The 21,192-nt window shown below is 39.8% G+C and overlaps 4 protein-coding genes across 4 annotated transcripts in view; 1 reads left to right on the plus strand and 3 right to left on the minus strand.

Annotated features, from left to right (window-relative positions):
• The window catches only part of naaladl1 (N-acetylated alpha-linked acidic dipeptidase like 1), a gene marked incomplete at both ends in the record, with an annotated part of 72,148 nt that overhangs the window by 10,649 nt on the left and 40,307 nt on the right, over nucleotides 1-21,192 (plus strand). The window lies entirely within an intron of this gene.
• On the minus strand, nucleotides 4,696-7,018 carry LOC306778945 (uncharacterized protein; the record flags this gene model as incomplete). Its single annotated transcript, XM_079270687.1, has 3 exons — nucleotides 6,802-7,018; nucleotides 5,876-6,301; nucleotides 4,696-4,736 (listed from the first exon to the last, which is right to left on the minus strand). Exons 1-3 carry the CDS (start codon nucleotides 6,971-6,973, stop codon nucleotides 4,696-4,698), a joined length of 639 nt encoding a protein of 212 aa, XP_079126813.1. The 5' UTR covers nucleotides 6,974-7,018.
• On the minus strand, nucleotides 11,383-13,389 carry LOC306778947 (uncharacterized protein; the record flags this gene model as incomplete). Its single annotated transcript, XM_079270688.1, has 3 exons — nucleotides 11,383-11,414; nucleotides 12,192-12,617; nucleotides 13,218-13,389. 3 exons carry the CDS (start codon nucleotides 13,387-13,389, stop codon nucleotides 11,383-11,385), a joined length of 630 nt encoding a protein of 209 aa, XP_079126814.1.
• LOC306778948 (uncharacterized protein) lies at nucleotides 19,333-20,452 on the minus strand (the record flags this gene model as incomplete). The annotated part of the gene is made up of 2 exons (XM_079270689.1): nucleotides 20,234-20,452; nucleotides 19,333-19,733 (listed from the first exon to the last, which is right to left on the minus strand). Exons 1-2 carry the CDS (start codon nucleotides 20,403-20,405, stop codon nucleotides 19,333-19,335), a joined length of 573 nt encoding a protein of 190 aa, XP_079126815.1. The 5' UTR covers nucleotides 20,406-20,452.

Raw genomic sequence — 21,192 nt, forward strand, 5'->3', positions numbered from 1 at the left:
CATGACAGTGGACGAGGAAAGGACGGTAAAATTAGGTGAACCCGGAAGAGAATACCGGGATCTGTATTGGAATAAATAGATTTGCAACCGAATGTTACGTAGCTCCCTCACACTGGAGATAGTTGCTTAAGTTTGCAATAGATTATGAAGAGAAAGCACCATTTTCTAACTGTGTAACGTTACAGTCTGTGAATAATTAAATTAAACAGTAGTCACTAAATAGTTGGACCAAATATATATTATTACATAATGACAAAAAGGGGAAACTTTTTTCTAAAACTTTGGACGACGAGTGTACCGTTTCCGGTATTTTCTGTCTGCCTCACCTGATGTTACCAACCTGTTCTCATCTAACAAGACCTGGTTTGCTGTCTACCATCTGCCTGAATCCACGTGAATGCAGCATTGATTAATTAATACCAGCACACATTTAAACAATTTGGATGAAGTGGCATTCCTCTGTTTAGTGGTATTAAAATGATGAAGTTGTACAAACCTATCCTGTGTAACTTTATTACAGGTTTCCAAACGTTATCCAACAGTCTGCTCTGACGGTTGATCTCGTCCTCGTACTCAACAATGGCATTTTTAAAAACTCCGAATATTTCTTCAGCAGCAGCAGATAGTCGCTGGTTGATAAACTCTCTCAAATACTCAACTGAAGACATTGTTGCGTAAAAACAAATTAAATATGCATCTGCGCGAACACACCACTGTCGGCTATCCCTGCACGCGCATACAGGTAAGGCGTGTGTTGTTTACTTCCGCTGAGTGAGATTAGAGCAGAGTTCTCCTTCTTCTCTCGGTTTGAATAGTGGATTTCAAACTGATAGCAGGAGCACACCGCCCCCTACTGCACGGGGGTTTGAAACACCATATTTATTATATTCTACCCACCAGCCCTGTGTTGTATAAAAGGGAAAACGTGATAAACACGTGAAAGCCTGTAATTCTCACCATTAGAGAAAAGTCAAAGCTATGTGCCTATAGATACAAGGGCTGCAGGAACATTAACTGGTTTGTTGATTGAGTGGAAGTGTTATTCAAATGTTTTTTTATATATAAGTGTTATATTGTTCATGCAGATAGTTATGGTAGTTATTTAATTTGTACTAAGTTCACACTGACACATTTAACAAGAGATCATATTTAATGCACTATACATTTTGGTTTATAAAAATCTTAATCAGCAAATAACTGTAGCTGCCAAATAGTCGTGGAATAAAAAGTACAATATACGCCTGTAAAGTATATGTAACATAAAATGAAAGTAGGCAGAATCAAAGTACAAATACCTTCAAATTGATTTTTATTTTTTTATGTTCAATATTTCATGTGCAGCCTTGATGAACAGAATATACGTAAAGCTTTAGACCTCAGTGTGAATCTGGTATTCTTACATCATCACCTCCCAACGCTTTGTTAGAATACAAACATGAGATCAAAAAGAGCATTTTGTTGGTCACTTCCCTTTGAGCCCTGATCCTCACTGTTCATTCACTGTTCCTTACTATTGCTGAGGCTGATTCTTTCACAGCACCATGTAGCACACCATCTACAATTTGTGTTTGTGTGACACCTCTAAAATCCAAAACAATTTCATCAAGTTGATGCTATTACAAGACACATAAAAAATATAAAATGAATGAAACGTAGACAAAAAAGAAAAGTTGTCTATTGTACTGATGACAAAATGACTGACTCACCAATACAGAGAGGCTCTCGGCCTAAACATCACTGTTCACTATCTACTCAGATTACTGAAGTCAATACATTCTAAAAACAAAAGAAAAATCTAATTGGTCAAACATTTGCAGGAACTCTGAACTCAAGAACTGAATTGTCTCCCATGTATTTTGCAAATACACGGCTACTTGTCTGTATGCAATCTTTTATGCCTTGCCAATTGATGGCAATCACAGTATGTCTTCCCGCAGGTCTTTCAGAGTTACGGCTCCTCCCCAGTGTGGGCTCTTCTCATGTGAACCAACATGGCACATCTGTATCTGAATTCTTGTCCACATGTTTTGCAAGAATACGGCTTCTCACCTGTGTGTGTTCTCATGTGGAAAATCAAGTGAGTACTACGTCGAAAATCTTTTCCACATGTTTTGCAAGAAAACGGCTTCTCACCTGTGTGTGTTCTCATGTGAACCATCAAGTCACTACTACGTCCAAAATCTTTTCCACATGTTTTGCAACAATACGGCTTCTCACCTGTGTGTGTTTTCATGTGGACCAACATGGCACCTCTGTATCTGAACTCGTTTCCACATGTTTTGCAAGAATACGGCTTCTCACCTGTGTGTGTTCTCATGTGGGTCTTCAAGTAACTCCTACATCCAAAATCTTTTCCACATGTTTTGCAAGAAAACGGCTTCTCACCTGTGTGTGTTCTCATGTGGGACTTCAAGTAACTCCTACATCCAAAATCTTTTCCACATGTTTTGCAAGAAAACGGCTTCTCACCTGTGTGTGTTCTCATGTGGGACTTCAAGTAACTACTACGTCCAAAATCTTTTCCACATGTTTTGCAAGAATATGGCTTCTCACCTGTGTGTGTTCTCATGTGGACAATCAAGTTACTACTACGTCCAAAATCTTTTCCACATGTTTTGCAAGAATACGGCTTCTCACCTGTGTGTGTTCTCATGTGGACAATCAAGTTACTACTACATCCAAAATCTTTTCCACATGTTTTGCAAGAATGCAGCTTGTCACTTGTGTGGATTTTTTCATGAGCCTTCAATGAGGATATCTTACCGAATCTTTTCTCACAGAAGCTGCAAGAATGTGACTTCTCATCTGAGTGGGTTCTCAGGTGTTTGTCGAAATGCGACCTGAACTTGAAAGCTTCTCCACACGTGTCACATTGGAAAAGTGCTTTACCTGTTTGAGGATCACTGGAAGTCTTTAACAAGTTGTTAATATCGTTACAGTGACTTCTGCTTTTCTGTTGTCTTTTCTTTGGTTCTGGCTCTGAATCGCTAGTTGATTCTGAGTCTTCATGCTCGCTTCCTTTCTGATCTTGGCTCTCAGCTACATGAGAGTTGTTGGAGAGCAGCTGGTGGTCTCTTGTTGGTTCTGGTTCAGTGGGGTTACTTTCCTCATGAATAGGAGTCAACATGAAGGTCTCAGTCTCCTGCTTCAGTTCAAGCTGCTCTCCCTCCTGACTGGTGCAGGGTTACTCCTGTTCCTCTTTGATCTGTGGAGGATCTGGGTCCTCTTGGTCCAGACTGGAGTTCCTCTCCTGAATACAGAGCTGCTGGTCAGAGAGAACCTCCTCCTCCTTACAGACATGTTGCTGTGGGAGCTCTGGAGGGACAGAGAGCAACATGAATAGGATAAGACTGTGATGGTAAAGAAGAAAATGCAAACAGTTCATTCACATGAAACCACACATACAGCACACCAGATATCATGACAGTGGACGAGGACAGGACGGTAAAATTAGGTGAACCCGGAAGAGAATACCGGGATCTGTATTGGAATAAATAGATTTGCAACCGAATGTTACGTAGCTCCCTCACACTGGAGATAGTTGCTTAAGTTTGCAATATATTATTAAGAGAAAGCATTTTTTTAGCTATGTAACACTACGGTCTGTGAATTATTAAATAAAACAATAGTCACTAAATAGTCGTAAGAAATATATCTCATTCCATCATGACAGAAAGACCTGGTTTGCTGTCTACCATCTGCCTGAATCCACGTGAATGCAGCATTGATTAATTAATACCAGCACACATTTAAACAATTTGGATGAAGTGGCATTCCTCTGTTTAGTGGTATTAAAATGATGGAGTTGTACAAACCTATCCTGTGTAACTTTATTACAGGTTTCCAAACGTTATCCAACAGTCTGCTCTGACGGTTGATCTCGTCCTCGTACTCAACAATGGCATTTTTAAAAACTCCGAATATTTCTTCAGCAGCAGCAGATAGTCGCTGGTTGATAAACTCTCTCAAATACTCAACTGAAGACATTGTTGCGTAAAAACAAATTAAATATGCATCTGCGCGAACACACCACTGTCGGCTATCCCTGCACGTGCATACAGGTAAGGCGTGTGTTGTTTACTTCCGCTGAGTGAGATTAGAGCAGAGTTCTCCTTCTTCTCTCGGTTTGAATCGTTTGAATAGTGGATTTCAAACTGATAGCAGGAGCACACCGCCCCCTACTGCACGGGGGTTTGAAACACCATATTTATTATATTCTACCCACCAGCCCTGTGTTGTATAAAAGGGAAAACGTGATAAACACGTGAAAGCCTGTAATTCTCACCATTAGAGAAAAGTCAAAGCTATGTGCCTATAGATACAAGGGCTGCAGGAACATTAACTGGTTTGTTGATTGAGTGGAAGTGTTATTCAAATGTTTTTTATATATAAGTGTTATATTGTTCATGCAGATAGTTATGGTAGTTATTTCATTTGTACTAAGTTCACACTGACACATTTAACAAGAGATCATATTTAATGCACTATACATTTTGGTTTATAAAAATCTTAATCAGCAAATAACTGTAGTTGCCAAATAGTCGTGGAATAAAAAGTACAATATACGCCTGTAAAGTATATGTAACATAAAATGAAAGTAGGCAGAATCAAAGTACAAATACCTTCAAAATGATTTTTATGTTCAATATTTCATGTGCAGCCTTGATGAACAGAATATACGTAAAGCTTTAGACCTCAGTGTGAATCTGGTATTCTTACATCATCACCTCCCAACGCTTTGTTAGAATACAAACATGAGATCAACAAAAAGAGCATTTTGTTGGTCACTTCCCTTTGAGCCCTGATCCTCACTGTTCATTCACTGTTCCTTACTATTGCTGAGGCTGATTCTTTCACAGCACCATGTAGCACACCATCTACAATTTGTGTTTGTGTGACACCTCTAAAATCCAAAACAATTTCATCAAGTTGATGCGATTACAAGATACATAAAAAATATAAAATAAATGAAACGTAGACAAAAAAGAAAAGTTGTCTATTGTACTGATGACAAAATGACTGACTCACCAATACAGAGAGGCTCTCGGCCTAAACATCACTGTTCACTATCTACTCAGATTACTGAAGTCAATACATTCTAAAAACAAAAGAAAAATCTAATTGGTCAAACATTTGCAGGAACTCTGAACTCAAGAACTGAATTGTCTCCCATGTATTTTGCAAATACACGGCTACTTGTCTGTATGCAATCTTTTATGCCTTGCCAATTGATGGCAATCACAGTATGTCTTCCTGCAGGTCTTTCAGAGTTACGGCTCCTCCCCAGTGTGGGCTCTTCTCATGTGAACCAACATGACACATCTGTATCTGAATTCTTGTCCACATGTTTTGCAAGAATACGGCTTCTCACCTGTGTGTGTTCTCATGTGAACCATCAAGTTACTCCTTTGTCCAAAATCTTTTCCACATGTTTTGCAAGAATACGGCTTCTCACCTGTGTGTGTTCTCATGTGGACCAACATGGCACCTCTGTATCTGAAGTCTTTTCCACATGTTTTGCAAGAATACGGCTTCTCACCTGTGTGTGTTCTCATGTGGGACTTCAAGTAACTCCTACATCCAAAATCTTTTCCACATGTTTTGCAAGAATACGGCTTCTCACCTGTGTGTGTTCTCATGTGGGACTTCAAGTAACTCCTACATCCAAAATCTTTTCCACATGTTTTGCAAGAATGCAGCTTGTCACTTGTGTGGATTATTTCATGAGCCTTCAATGAGGATATCTTACCGAATCTTTTCTCACAGAAGCTGCAAGAATGTGACTTCTCATCTGAGTGGGTTCTCAGGTGTTTGTCGAAATGCGACCTGAACTTAAAAGCTTCTCCACACGTGTCACATTGGAAAAGTGCTTTACCTGTTTGAGGATCACTGTAAGTCTTTAACAAGTTGTCAATATCGTTACAGTGACTTCTGCTTTTCTGTTGTCTTTTCTTTGGTTCTGGCTCTGAATCGCGAGTTGATTCTGAGTCTTCATGCTCGCTTCCTTTCTGATCTTGGCTCTCAGCTACATGAGAGTTGTTGGAGAGCAGCTGGTGGTCTCTTGTTGGTTCTGGTTCAGTGGGGTTACTTTCCTCATGAATAGGAGTCAACATGAAGGTCTCAGTCTCCTGCTTCAGCTCAAGCTGCTCTCCCTCCTGACTGGTGCAGGGTTCCTCCTGTTCCTCTTTGATCTGTGGAGGATCTGGGTCCTCTTGGTCCAGACTGGAGTTCCTCTCCTGAATACAGAGCTGCTGGTCAGAGAGAACCTCCTCCTCCTTACAGACATGTTGCTGTGGGAGCTCTGGAGGGACAGAGAGCAACATGAATAGGATAAGACTGTGATGGTAAAGAAGAAAATGCAAACAGTTCATTCACATGAAACCACACATACAGCACACCAGATATCATGACAGTGGACGAGGACAGGACGGTAAAATTAGGTGAACCCGGAAGAGAATACCGGGATCTGTATTGGAATAAATAGATTTGCAACCGAATGTTACGTAGCTCCCTCACACTGGAGATAGTTGCTTAAGTTTGCAATATATTATTAAGAGAAAGCATTTTTTTAGCTATGTAACACTACGGTCTGTGAATTATTAAATAAAACAATAGTCACTAAATAGTCGTAAGAAATATATCTCATTCCATCATGACAGAAAGACCTGGTTTGCTGTCTACCATCTGCCTGAATCCACGTGAATGCAGCATTGATTAATTAATACCAGCACACATTTAAACAATTTGGATGAAGTGGCATTCCTCTGTTTAGTGGTATTAAAATGATGAAGTTGTACAAACCTATCCTGTGTAACTTTATTACAGGTTTCCAAACGTTATCCAACAGTCTGCTCTGACGGTTGATCTCGTCCTCGTACTCAACAATGGCATTTTTAAAAACTCCGAATATTTCTTCAGCAGCAGCAGATAGTCGCTGGTTGATAAACTCTCTCAAATACTCAACTGAAGACATTGTTGCGTAAAAACAAATTAAATATGCATCTGCGCGAACACACCACTGTCGGCTATCCCTGCACGTGCATACAGGTAAAACGTGTGTTGTTTACTTCCGCTGAGTGAGATTAGAGCAGAGTTCTCCTTCTTCTCTCGGTTTGAATCGTTTGAATAGTGGATTTCAAACTGATAGCAGGAGCACACCGCCCCCTACTGCACGGGGGTTTGAAACACCATATTTATTATATTCTACCCACCAGCCCTGTGTTGTATAAAAGGGAAAACGTGATAAACACGTGAAAGCCTGTAATTCTCACCATTAGAGAAAAGTCAAAGCTATGTGCCTATAGATACAAGGGCTGCAGGAACATTAACTGGTTTGTTGATTGAGTGGAAGTGTTATTCAAATGTTTTTTATATATAAGTGTTATATTGTTCATGCAGATAGTTATGGTAGTTATTTCATTTGTACTAAGTTCACACTGACACATTTAACAAGAGATCATATTTAATGCACTATACATTTTGGTTTATAAAAATCTTAATCAGCAAATAACTGTAGTTGCCAAATAGTCGTGGAATAAAAAGTACAATATACGCCTGTAAAGTATATGTAACATAAAATGAAAGTAGGCAGAATCAAAGTACAAATACCTTCAAAATGATTTTTATGTTCAATATTTCATGTGCAGCCTTGATGAACAGAATATACGTAAAGCTTTAGACCTCAGTGTGAATCTGGTATTCTTACATCATCACCTCCCAACGCTTTGTTAGAATACAAACATGAGATCAAAAAAAAAGAGCATTTTGTTGGTCACTTCCCTTTGAGCCCTGATCCTCACTGTTCATTCACTGTTCCTTACTATTGCTGAGGCTGATTCTTTCACAGCACCATGTAGCACACCATCTACAATTTGTGTTTGTGTGACACCTCTAAAATCCAAAACAATTTCATCAAGTTGATGCGATTACAAGATACATAAAAAATATAAAATAAATGAAACGTAGACAAAAAAGAAAAGTTGTCTATTGTACTGATGACAAAATGACTGACTCACCAATACAGAGAGGCTCTCGGCCTAAACATCACTGTTCACTATCTACTCAGATTACTGAAGTCAATACATTCTAAAAACAAAAGAAAAATCTAATTGGTCAAACATTTGCAGGAACTCTGAACTCAAGAACTGAATTGTCTCCCATGTATTTTGCAAATACACGGCTACTTGTCTGTATGCAACCTTTTATGCCTTGCCAATTGATGGCAATCACAGTATGTCTTCCCGCAGGTCTTTCAGAGTTACGGCTCCTCCCCAGTGTGGGCTCTTCTCATGTGAACCAACATGGCACCTCTGTATCTGAATTCTTGTCCACATGTTTTGCAAGAATACGGCTTCTCACCTGTGTGTATTCTCATGTGGACCATCAAGTGACCACTATGTCCAAAATCTTTTCCACATGTTTTGCAAGAATACGGCTTCTCACCTGTGTGTATTCTCATGTGGACCATCAACTGACTACTATGTCCAAAATCTTTTCCACATGTTTTGCAAGAATACGGCTTCTCACCTGTGTGTGTTCTCATGTGGACCATCATGTCACTACTACGTCCAAAATCTTTTCCACATGTTTTGCAAGAATGCGGCTTCTCACCTGTGTGTGTTCTCATGTGGACCATCAAGTTACTACTTTGTCCAAAATCTTTTCCACATGTTTTGCAAGAATGCGGCTTCTCACCTGTGTGTGTTCTCATGTGGGACTTCAAGTAACTACTACGTCCAAAATCTTTTCCACATGTTTTGCAAGAATGCGGCTTCTCACCTGTGTGTGTTCTCATGTGGGACTTCAAGTTACTACTTTGTCCAAAATCTTTTCCACATGTTTTGCAAGAATACGGCTTCTCACCTGTGTGTGTTCTCATGTGGGTCTTCAAGTCACTACTACGTCCAAAATCTTTTCCACATGTTTTGCAAGAATACGGCTTCTCACCTGTGTGTGTTCTCATGTGGACCATCAAGTCACTACTACGTCCAAAATCTTTTCCACATGTTTTGCAAGAATGCAGCTTGTCACTTGTGTGGATTTTTTCATGAGCCTTCAATGAGGATATCTTACTGAATCTTTTCTCACAGAAGCTGCAAGAATGTGACTTCTCATCTGAGTGGGTTCTCAGGTGTTTGTCGAAATGCGACCTGAACTTAAAAGCTTCTCCACACGTGTCACATTGGAAAAGTGCTTTACCTGTTTGAGGATCACTGTAAGTCTTTAACAAGTTGTTAATATCGTTACAGTGACTTCTGCTTTTCTGTTGTCTTTTCTTTGGTTCTGGCTCTGAATCGCTAGTTGATTCTGAGTCTTCATGCTCGCTTCCTTTCTGATCTTGGCTCTCAGCTACATGAGAGTTGTTGGAGAGCAGCTGGTGGTCTCTTGTTGGTTCTGGTTCAGTGGGGTTACTTTCCTCATGAATAGGAGTCAACATGAAGGTCTCAGTCTCCTGCTTCAGCTCAAGCTGCTCTCCCTCCTGACTGGTGCAGGGTTCCTCCTGTTCCTCTTTGATCTGTGGAGGATCTGGGTCCTCTTGGTCCAGACTGGAGTTCCTCTCCTGAATACAGAGCTGCTGGTCAGAGAGAACCTCCTCCTCCTTACAGACATGTTGCTGTGGGAGCTCTGGAGGGACAGAGAGCAACATGAATAGGATAAGACTGTGATGGTAAAGAAGAAAATTAAAACAGTTCATTCACATGAAACCACACATACAGCACACCGGATATCATGACAGTGGACGAGGACAGGACGGTAAAATTAGGTGAACCCGGAAGAGAATACCGGGATCTGTATTGGAATAAATAGATTTGCAACCGAATGTTACGTAGCTCCCTCACACTGGAGATAGTTGCTTAAGTTTGCAATATATTATTAAGAGAAAGCATTTTTTTAGCTATGTAACACTACAGTCTGTGAATTATTAAATAAAACAATAGTCACTAAATAGTCGTAAGAAATATATCTCATTCCATCATGACAGAAAGACCTGGTTTGCTGTCTACCATCTGCCTGAATCCACGTGAATGCAGCATTGATTAATTAATACCAGCACACATTTAAACAATTTGGATGAAGTGGCATTCCTCTGTTTAGTGGTATTAAAATGATGAAGTTGTACAAACCTATCCTGTGTAACTTTATTACAGGTTTCCAAACGTTATCCAACAGTCTGCTCTGACGGTTGATCTCGTCCTCGTACTCAACAATGGCATTTTTAAAAACTCCGAATATTTCTTCAGCAGCAGCAGATAGTCGCTGGTTGATAAACTCTCTCAAATACTCAACTGAAGACATTGTTGCGTAAAAACAAATTAAATATGCATCTGCGCGAACACACCACTGTCGGCTATCCCTGCACGTGCATACAGGTAAGGCGTGTGTTGTTTACTTCCGCTGAGTGAGATTAGAGCAGAGTTCTCCTTCTTCTCTCGGTTTGAATCGTTTGAATAGTGGATTTCAAACTGATAGCAGGAGCACACCGCCCCCTACTGCACGGGGGTTTGAAACACCATATTTATTATATTCTACCCACCAGCCCTGTGTTGTATAAAAGGGAAAACGTGATAAACACGTGAAAGCCTGTAATTCTCACCATTAGAGAAAAGTCAAAGCTATGTGCCTATAGATACAAGGGCTGCAGGAACATTAACTGGTTTGTTGATTGAGTGGAAGTGTTATTCAAATCTTTTTTATATATAAGTGTTATATTGTTCATGCAGATAGTTATGGTAGTTATTTCATTTGTACTAAGTTCACAATGACACATTTAACAAGAGATCATATTTAATGCACTATACATTTTGGTTTATAAAAATCTTAATCAGCAAATAACTGTAGTTGCCAAATAGTAGTGGAATAAAAAGTACAATATACGCCTGTAAAGTATATGTAACATAAAATGAAAGTAGGCAGAATCAAAGTACAAATACATTCAAATTGATTTTTATTCTTTTATGTTCAATATTTCATGTGCAGCCTTGATGAACAGAATATACGTAAAGCTTTAGACCTCAGTGTGAATCTGGTATTCTTACATCATCACCTCCCAACGCTTTGTTAGAATACAAACATGAGATCAAAAAAAGAGCATTTTGTTGGTCACTTCCCTTTGAGCCCTGATCCTCACTGTTCATTCACTGTTCCTTACTATTGCTGAGGCTGATTCTTTCACAGCACCATGTAGCACACCATCTACAATTTGTGTTTGTGTGACACCTCTAAAATCCAAAACAATTTCATCAAGTTGATGCGATTACAAGACACATAAAAAATATTAAATAAATGAAACGTAGACAAAAAAGAAAAGTTGTCTATTGTACTGATGACAAAATGACTGACTCACCAATACAGAGAGGCTCTCGGCCTAAACATCACTGTTCACTATCTACTCAGATTACTGAAGTCAATACATTCTAAAAACAAAAGAAAAATCTAATTGGTCAAACATTTGCAGGCACTCTGAACTCAAGAACTGAATTGTCTCCCATGTATTTTGCAAATACACGGCTACTTGTCTGTATGCAATCTTTTATGCCTTGCCAATTGATGGCAATCACAGTATGTCTTCCCGCAGGTCTTTCAGAGTTACGGCTCCTCCCCAGTGTGGGCTCTTCTCATGTGAACCAACATGACACCTCTGTATCTGAATTCTTGTCCACATGTTTTGCAAGAATACGGCTTCTCACCTGTGTGTATTCTCATGTGGACCATCAAGTGACCACTATGTCCAAAATCTTTTCCACATGTTTTGCAAGAATACGGCTTCTCACCTGTGTGTGTTATCATGTGGACCATCAAGTTACTACTTTGTCCAAAATCTTTTCCACATGTTTTGCAAGAATGCGGCTTCTCACCTGTGTGTGTTCTCATGTGGACCATCAAGTGACTATGACGTCCAAAATCTTTTCCACATGTTTTGCAAGAAAACGGCTTCTCACCTGTGTGTGTTCTCATGTGGACCATCAAGTCACTACTACGTCCAAAATCTTTTCCACATGTTTTGCAAGAATGCAGCTTGTCACTTGTGTGTATTTTTTCATGAGCCTTCAATGAGGATATCTTACTGAATCTTTTCTCACAGAAGCTGCAAGAATGTGACTTCTCATCTGAGTGGGTTCTCAGGTGTTTGTCGAAATGCGACCTGAACTTGAAAGCTTCTCCACACGTGTCACATTGGAAAAGTGCTTTACCTGTTTGAGGATCACTGGAAGTCTTTAACAAGTTGTTAATATCGTTACAGTGACTTCTGCTTTTCTGTTGTCTTTTCTTTGGTTCTGGCTCTGAATCGCGAGTTGATTCTGAGTCTTCATGCTCGCTTCCTTTCTGATCTTGGCTCTCAGCTACATGAGAGTTGTTGGAGAGCAGCTGGTGGTCTCTTGTTGGTTCTGGTTCAGTGGGGTTTCTTTCCTCATGAATAGGAGTCAACATGAAGGTCTCAGTCTCCTGCTTCAGCTCAAGCTGCTCTCCCTCCTGACTGGTGCAGGGTTCCTCCTGTTCCTCTTTGATCTGTGGAGGATCTGGGTCCTCTTGGTCCAGACTGGAGTTCCTCTCCTGAATACAGAGCTGCTGGTCAGAGAGAACCTCCTCCTCCTTACAGACATGTTGCTGTGGGAGCTCTGGAGGGACAGAGAGCAACATGAATAGGATAAGACTGTGATGGTAAAGAAGAAAATGCAAACAGTTCATTCACATGAAACCACACATACAGCACACCAGATATCATGACAGTGGACGAGGACAGGACGGTAAAATTAGGTGAACCCGGAAGAGAATACCGGGATCTGTATTGGAATAAATAGATTTGCAACCGAATGTTACGTAGCTCCCTCACACTGGAGATAGTTGCTTAAGTTTGCAATAGATTATGAAGAGAAAGCACCATTTTCTAACTGTGTAACGTTACAGTCTGTGAATAATTAAATAAAACAGTAGTCACTAAATAGTTGGACCAAATATATATTATTACATAATGACAAAAAGGGGAAACTTTTTTCTAAAACTTTGGACGACGAGTGTACCGTTTCCGGTATTTTCTGTCTGCCTCACCTGATGTTACCAACCTGTTCTCATCTAACAAGACCTGGTTTGCTGTCTACCATCTGCCTGAATCCACGTGAATGCAGCATTGATTAATTAATACCAGCACACATTTAAACAATTTGGATGAAGTGGCATTCCTCTGTTTAGTGGTATTAAAATGATGAAGTTGTACAAACCTATCCTGTGTAACTTTATTACAGGTTTCCAAACGTTATCCAACAGTCTGCGCTGACGGTTGATCTCGTCCTCGTACTCAACAATGGCATTTTTAAAAACTCCGAATATTTCTTCAGCAGCAGCAGATAGTCGCTGGTTGATAAACTCTCTCAAATACTCAACTGAAGACATTGTTGCGTAAAAACAAATTAAATATGCATCTGCGCGAACACACCAGTCGGCTATCCCTGCACGCGCATACAGGTAAGGCGTGTGTTGTTTACTTCCGCTGAGTGAGATTAGAGCAGAGTTCTCCTTCTTCTCTCGGTTTGAATCGTTTGAATAGTGGATTTCAAACTGATAGCAGGAGCACACCGCCCCCTACTGCACGGGGGTTTGAAACACCATATTTATTATATTCTACCCACCAGCCCTGTGTTGTATAAAAGGGAAAACGTGATAAACACGTGAAAGCCTGTAATTCTCACCATTAGAGAAAAGTCAAAGCTATGTGCCTATAGATACAAGGGCTGCAGGAACATTAACTGGTTTGTTGATTGAGTGGAAGTGTTATTCAAATGTTTTTTATATATAAGTGTTATATTGTTCATGCAGATAGTTATGGTAGTTATTTCATTTGTACTAAGTTCACACTGACACATTTAACAAGAGATCATATTTAATGCACTATACATTTTGGTTTATAAAAATCTTAATCAGCAAATAACTGTAGTTGCCAAATAGTAGTGGAATAAAAAGTACAATATACGCCTGTAAAGTATATGTAACATAAAATGAAAGTAGGCAGAATCAAAGTACAAATACCTTCAAATTGATTTTTATTTTTTTATGTTCAATATTTCATGTGCAGCCTTGATGAACAGAATATACGTAAAGCTTTAGACCTCAGTGTGAATCTGGTATTCTTACATCATCACCTCCCAACGCTTTGTTAGAATACAAACATGAGATCAAAAAAAGAGCATTTTGTTGGTCACTTCCCTTTGAGCCCTGATCCTCACTGTTCATTCACTGTTCCTTACTATTGCTGAGGCTGATTCTTTCACAGCACCATGTAGCACACCATCTACAATTTGTGTTTGTGTGCCACCTCTAAAATCCAAAACAATTTCATCAAGTTGATGCGATTACAAGACACATAAAAAATATAAAATAAATGAAACGTAGACAAAAAAGAAAAGTTGTCTATTGTACTGATGACAAAATGACTGACTCACCAATACAGAGAGGCTCTCGGCCTAAACATCACTGTTCACTATCTACTCAGATTACTGAAGTCAATACATTCTAAAAACAAAAGAAAAATCTAATTGGTCAAACATTTGCAGGCACTCTGAACTCAAGAACTGAATTGTCTCCCATGTATTTTGCAAATACACGGCTACTTGTCTGTATGCAATCTTTTATGCCTTGCCAATTGATGGCAATCACAGTATGTCTTCCCGCAGGTCTTTCAGAGTTACGGCTCCTCCCCAGTGTGGGCTCTTCTCATGTGAACCAACATGGCACCTCTGTATCTGAATTCTTGTCCACATGTTTTGCAAGAATACGGCTTCTCACCTGTGTGTGTTCTCATGTGAACCAACATGACACCTCTTTGTCCAAAATCTTTTCCACATGTTTTGCAAGAATACGGCTTCTCACCTGTGTGTGTTCTCATGTGAACCATCAAGTTACTCCTTTGTCCAAAATCTTTTCCACATGTTTTGCAAGAATACGGCTTCTCACCTGTGTGTGTTCTCATGTGAACCATCAAGTCACTACTACGTCCAAAATCTTTTCCACATGTTTTGCAACAATACGGCTTCTCACCTGTGTGTGTTTTCATGTGGACCAACATGGCACCTCTGTATCTGAAGTCTTTTCCACATGTTTTGCAAGAAAACGGCTTCTCACCTGTGTGTGTTCTCATGTGGGTCTTCAAGTGAGTACGACATCGAAAATCTTTTCCACATGTTTTGCAAGAATGCGGCTTCTCACCTGTGTGTGTTCTCATGTGAACCATCAAGTTACTACTACGTCGAAAATCTTTCCCACACGTTTTGCAAGAATGCGGCTTCTCACCTGTGTGTGTTCTCATGTGGGAAATCAAGTGAGTACTACGTCGAAAATCTTTTCCACATGTTTTGCAAGAATGCGGCTTCTCACCTGTGTGTGTTCGCATGTGGGAAATCAAGTGACTATGACGTCGAAAATCTTTTCCACATGTTTTGCAAGAAAACGGCTTCTCACCTGTGTGTGTTCTCATGTGGACCATCAAGTTACTACTACGTCCAAAATCTTTTCCACATGTTTTGCAAGAATGCAGCTTGTCACTTGTGTGGATTTTTTCATGAGCCTTCAATGAGGATATCTTACTGAATCTTTTCTCACAGAAGCTGCAAGAATGTGACTTCTCATCTGAGTGGGTTCTCAGGTGTTTGTCGAAATGCGACCTGAACTTGAAAGCTTCTCCACACGTGTCACATTGGAAAAGTGCTTTACCTGTTTGAGGATCACTGTAAGTCTTTAACAAGTTGTTAATATCGTTACAGTGACTTCTGCTTTTCTGTTGTCTTTTCTTTGGTTCTGGCTCTGAATCGCTAGTTGATTCTGAGTCTTCATGCTCGCTTCCTTTCTGATCTTGGCTCTCAGCTACATGAGAGTTGTTGGAGAGCAGCTGGTGGTCTCTTGTTGGTTCTGGTTCAGTGGGGTTTCTTTCCTCATCAGTAGGAGTCAACATGAAGGTCTCAGTCTCCTGCTTCAGCTCAAGCTGATCTCCCTCCTGACTGGTGCAGGGTTCCTCCTGTTCCTCTTTGATCTGTGGAGGATCTGGGTCCTCTTGGTCCAGACTGGAGTTCCTCTCCTGAATACAGAGCTGCTGGTCAGAGAGAACCTCCTCCTCCTTACAGACATGTTGCTGTGGGAGCTCTGGAGGGACAGAGAGCAACATGAATAGGATAAGACTGTGATGGTAAAGAAGAAAATGCAAACAGTTCATTCACATGAAACCACACATACAGCACACCAGATATCATGACAGTGGACGAGGACAGGACGGTAAAATTAGGTGAACCCGGAAGAGAATACCGGGATCTGTATTGGAATAAATAGATTTGCAACCGAATGTTACGTAGCTCCCTCACACTGGAGATAGTTGCTTAAGTTTGCTTAAGTTTGCAATAGATTATGAAGAGAAAGCACCATTTTCTAACTGTGTAACATTACAGTCTGTGAATAATTAAATAAAACAGTAGTCACTAAATAGTTGGACCAAATATATATTATTACATAATGACAAAAAGGGGAAACTTTTTTCTAAAACTTTGGACGACGAGTGTACCGTTTCCGGTATTTTCTGTCTGCCTCACCTGATGTTACCAACCTGTTCTCATCTAACAAGACCTGGTTTGCTGTCTACCATCTGCCTGAATCCACGTGAATGCAGCATTGATTAATTAATACCAGCACACATTTAAACAATTTGGATGAAGTGGCATTCCTCTGTTTAGTGGTATTAAAATGATGAAGTTGTACAAACCTATCCTGTGTAACTTTATTACAGGTTTCCAAACGTTATCCAACAGTCTGCTCTGACGGTTGATCTCGTCCTCGTACTCAACAATGGCATTTTTAAAAACTCCGAATATTTCTTCAGCAGCAGCAGATAGTCGCTGGTTGATAAACTCTCTCAAATACTCAACTGAAGACATTGTTGCGTAAAAACAAATTAAATATGCATCTGCGCGAACACACCAGTCGGCTATCCCTGCACGTGCATACAGGTAAGGCGTGTGTTGTTTACTTCCGCTGAGTGAGATTAGAGCAGAGTTCTCCTTATTCTCTCGGTTTGAGTCGTTTGAATAGTGGATTTCAAACTGATAGCAGGAGCACACCGCCCCCTACTGCACGGGGGTTTGAAACACCATATTTATTATATTCTACCCACCAGCCCTGTGTTGTATAAAAGGGAAAACGTGATAAACACGTGAAAGCCTGTAATTCTCACCATTAGAGAAAAGTCAAAGCTATGTGCCTATAGATACAAGGGCTGCAGGAACATTAACTGGTTTGTTGATTGAGTGGAAGTGTTATTCAAATGTTTTTTATATATAAGTGTTATATTGTTCATGCAGATAGTTATGGTAGTTATTTCATTTGTACTAAGTTCACACTGACACATTTAACAAGAGATCATATTTAATGCACTATACATTTTGGTTTATAAAAATCTTAATCAGCAAATAACTGTAGTTGCCAAATAGTAGTGGAATAAAAAGTACAATATACGCCTGTAAAGTATATGTAACATAAAATGAAAGTAGGCAGAATCAAAGTACAAATACCTTCAAATTGATTTTTATTTTTTTATGTTCAATATTTCATGTGCAGCCTTGATGAACAGAATATACGTAAAGCTTTAGACCTCAGTGTGAATCTGGTATTCTTACATCATCACCTCCCAACGCTTTGTTAGAATACAAACATGAGATAAAAAAAAAGAGCATTTTGTTGGTCACTTCCCTTTGAGCCCTGATCCTCACTGTTCATTCACTGTTCCTTACTATTGCTGAGGCTGATTCTTTCACAGCACCATGTAGCACACCATCTACAATTTGTGTTTGTGTGCCACCTCTAAAATCCAAAACAATTTCATCAAGTTGATGCGATTACAAGATACATAAAAAATATAAAATAAATGAAACGTAGACAAAAAAGAAAAGTTGTCTATTGTACTGATGACAAAATGACTGACTCACCAATACAGAGAGGCTCTCGGCCTAAACATCACTGTTCACTATCTACTCAGATTACTGAAGTCAATACATTCTAAAAACAAAAGAAAAATCTAATTGGTCAAACATTTGCAGGAACTCTGAACTCAAGAACTGAATTGTCTCCCATGTATTTTGCAAATACACGGCTACTTGTCTGTATGCAATCTTTTATGCCTTGCCAATTGATGGCAATCACAGTATGTCTTCCCGCAGGTCTTTCAGAGTTACGGCTCCTCCCCAGTGTGGGCTCTTCTCATGTGAACCAACATGACACATCTGTATCTGAATTCTTGTCCACATGTTTTGCAAGAATACGGCTTCTCACCTGTGTGTGTTCTCATGTGAACCATCAAGTTACTACTACGTCCAAAATCTTTTCCACATGTTTTGCAACAATACGGCTTCTCACCTGTGTGTGTTTTCATGTGGACCAACATGGCACCTCTGTATCTGAACTCTTTTCCACATGTTTTGCAACAATACGGCTTCTCACCTGTGTGTGTTCTCATGTGGGACTTCAAGTAACTCCTACATCCAAAATCTTTTCCACATGTTTTGCAAGAAAATGGCTTCTCACCTGTGTGTGTTCTCATGTGAACCATCAAGTTACTCCTTTGTCCAAAATCTTTTCCACATGTTTTGCAAGAATGCGGCTTCTCACCTGTGTGTGTTCTCATGTGAACCATCAAGTTACTACTACGTCGAAAATCTTTTCCACATGTTTTGCAAGAATGCGGCTTCTCACCTGTGTGTGTTCTCATGTGGAAAATCAAGTGAGTACTACGTCGAAAATCTTTTCCACATGTTTTGCAAGAAAACGGCTTCTCACCTGTGTGTGTTCTCATGTGGGACTTCAAGTAACTCCTACATCCAAAATCTTTTCCACATGTTTTGCAAGAAAACGGCTTCTCACCTGTGTGTGTTCTCATGTGGGCCTTCAAGTAACTACTACGTCCAAAATCTTTTCCACATGTTTTGCAAGAATATGGCTTCTCACCTGTGTGTGTTCTCATGTGGACAATCAAGTTACTACTACGTCCAAAATCTTTTCCACATGTTTTGCAAGAATACGGCTTCTCACCTGTGTGTGTTCTCATGTGGACCATCAAGTTACTACTACATCCAAAATCTTTTCCACATGTTTTGCAAGAATGCAGCTTGTCACTTGTGTGGATTTTTTCATGAGCCTTCAATGAGGATATCTTACCGAATCTTTTCTCACAGAAGCTGCAAGAATGTGACTTCTCATCTGAGTGGGTTCTCAGGTGTTTGTCGAAATGCGACCTGAACTTGAAAGCTTCTCCACACGTGTCACATTGGAAAAGTGCTTTACCTGTTTGAGGATCACTGTAAGTCTTTAACAAGTTGTCAATATCATTACATGACTTCTGCTTTTCTGTTGTCTTTTCTTTGGTTCTGGCTCTGAATCGCGAGTTGATTCTGAGTCTTCATGCTCGCTTCCTTTCTGATCTTGGCTCTCAGCTACATGAGAGTTGTTGGAGAGCAGCTGGTGGTCTCTTGTTGGTTCTGGTTCAGTGGGGTTACTTTCCTCATGAATAGGAGTCAACATGAAGGTCTCAGTCTCCTGCTTCAGCTCAAGCTGCTCTCCCTCCTGACTGGTGCAGGGTTCCTCCTGTTCCTCTTTGATCTGTGGAGGATCTGGGTCCTCTTGGTCCAGACTGGAGTTCCTCTCCTGAATACAGAGCTGCTGGTCAGAGAGAACCTCCTCCTCCTTACAGACATGTTGCTGTGGGAGCTCTGGAGGGACAGAGAGCAACATGAATAGGATAAGACTGTGATGGTAAAGAAGAAAATGCAAACAGTTCATTCACATGAAACCACACATACAGCACACCAGATATCATGACAGTGGACGAGGACAGGACGGTAAAATTAGGTGAACCCGGAAGAGAATACCGGGATCTGTATTGGAATAAATAGATTTGCAACCGAATGTTACGTAGCTCCCTCACACTGGAGATAGTTGCTTAAGTTTGCAATATATTATTAAGAGAAAGCATTTTTTTAGCTATGTAACACTACGGTCTGTGAATTATTAAATAAAACAATAGTCACTAAATAGTCGTAAGAAATATATCTCATTCCATCATGACAGAAAGACCTGGTTTGCTGTCTACCATCTGCCTGAATCCACGTGAATGCAGCATTGATTAATTAATACCAGCACACATTTAAACAATTTGGATGAAGTGGCATTCCTCTGTTTAGTGGTATTAAAATGATGAAGTTGTACAAACCTATCCTGTGTAACTTTATTACAGGTTTCCAAACGTTATCCAACAGTCTGCTCTGACGGTTGATCTCGTCCTCGTACTCAACAATGGCATTTTTAAAAACTCCGAATATTTCTTCAGCAGCAGCAGATAGTCGCTGGTTGATAAACTCTCTCAAATACTCAACTGAAGACATTGTTGCGTAAAAACAAATTAAATATGCATCTGCGCGAACACACCACTGTCGGCTATCCCTGCACGCGCATACAGGTAATGCGTGTGTTGTTTACTTCCGCTGAGTGAGATTAGAGCAGAGTTCTCCTTCTTCTCTCGGTTTGAATAGTGGATTTCAAACTGATAGCAGGAGCACACCGCCCCCTACTGCACGGGGGTTTGAAACACCATATTTATTATATTCTACCCACCAGCCCTGTGTTGTATAAAAGGGAAAACGTGATAAACACGTGAAAGCCTGTAATTCTCACCATTAGAGAAAAGTCAAAGCTATGTGCCTATAGATACAAGGGCTGCAGGAACATTAACTGATTTGTTGATTGAGTGGAAGTGTTATTCAAATGTTTTTTTATATATAAGTGTTATATTGTTCATTCAGATAGTTATGGTAGTTATTTCATTTTTTACTAAGTTCACACTGACACATTTAACAAGAGATCATATTTAATGCACTATACATTTTGGTTTATAAAAATCTTAATCAGCAAATAACTGTAGTTGCCAAATAGTAGTGGAATAAAAAGTACAATATACGCCTGTAAAGTATATGTAACATAAAATGAAAGTAGGCAGAATCAAAGTACAAATACCTTCAAATTGATTTTTATTTTTTTATGTTCAATATTTCATGTGCAGCCTTGATGAACAGAATATACGTAAAGCTTTAGACCTCAGTGTGAATCTGGTATTCTTACATCATCACCTCCCAACGCTTTGTTAGAATACAAACATGAGATCAAAAAAAAGAG

Source organism: Melanostigma gelatinosum (genome assembly GCF_949748355.1).
Source record: "Melanostigma gelatinosum genome assembly, chromosome: 6".
NCBI classification, from domain to species: Eukaryota; Metazoa; Chordata; class Actinopteri; order Perciformes; family Zoarcidae; genus Melanostigma; species Melanostigma gelatinosum.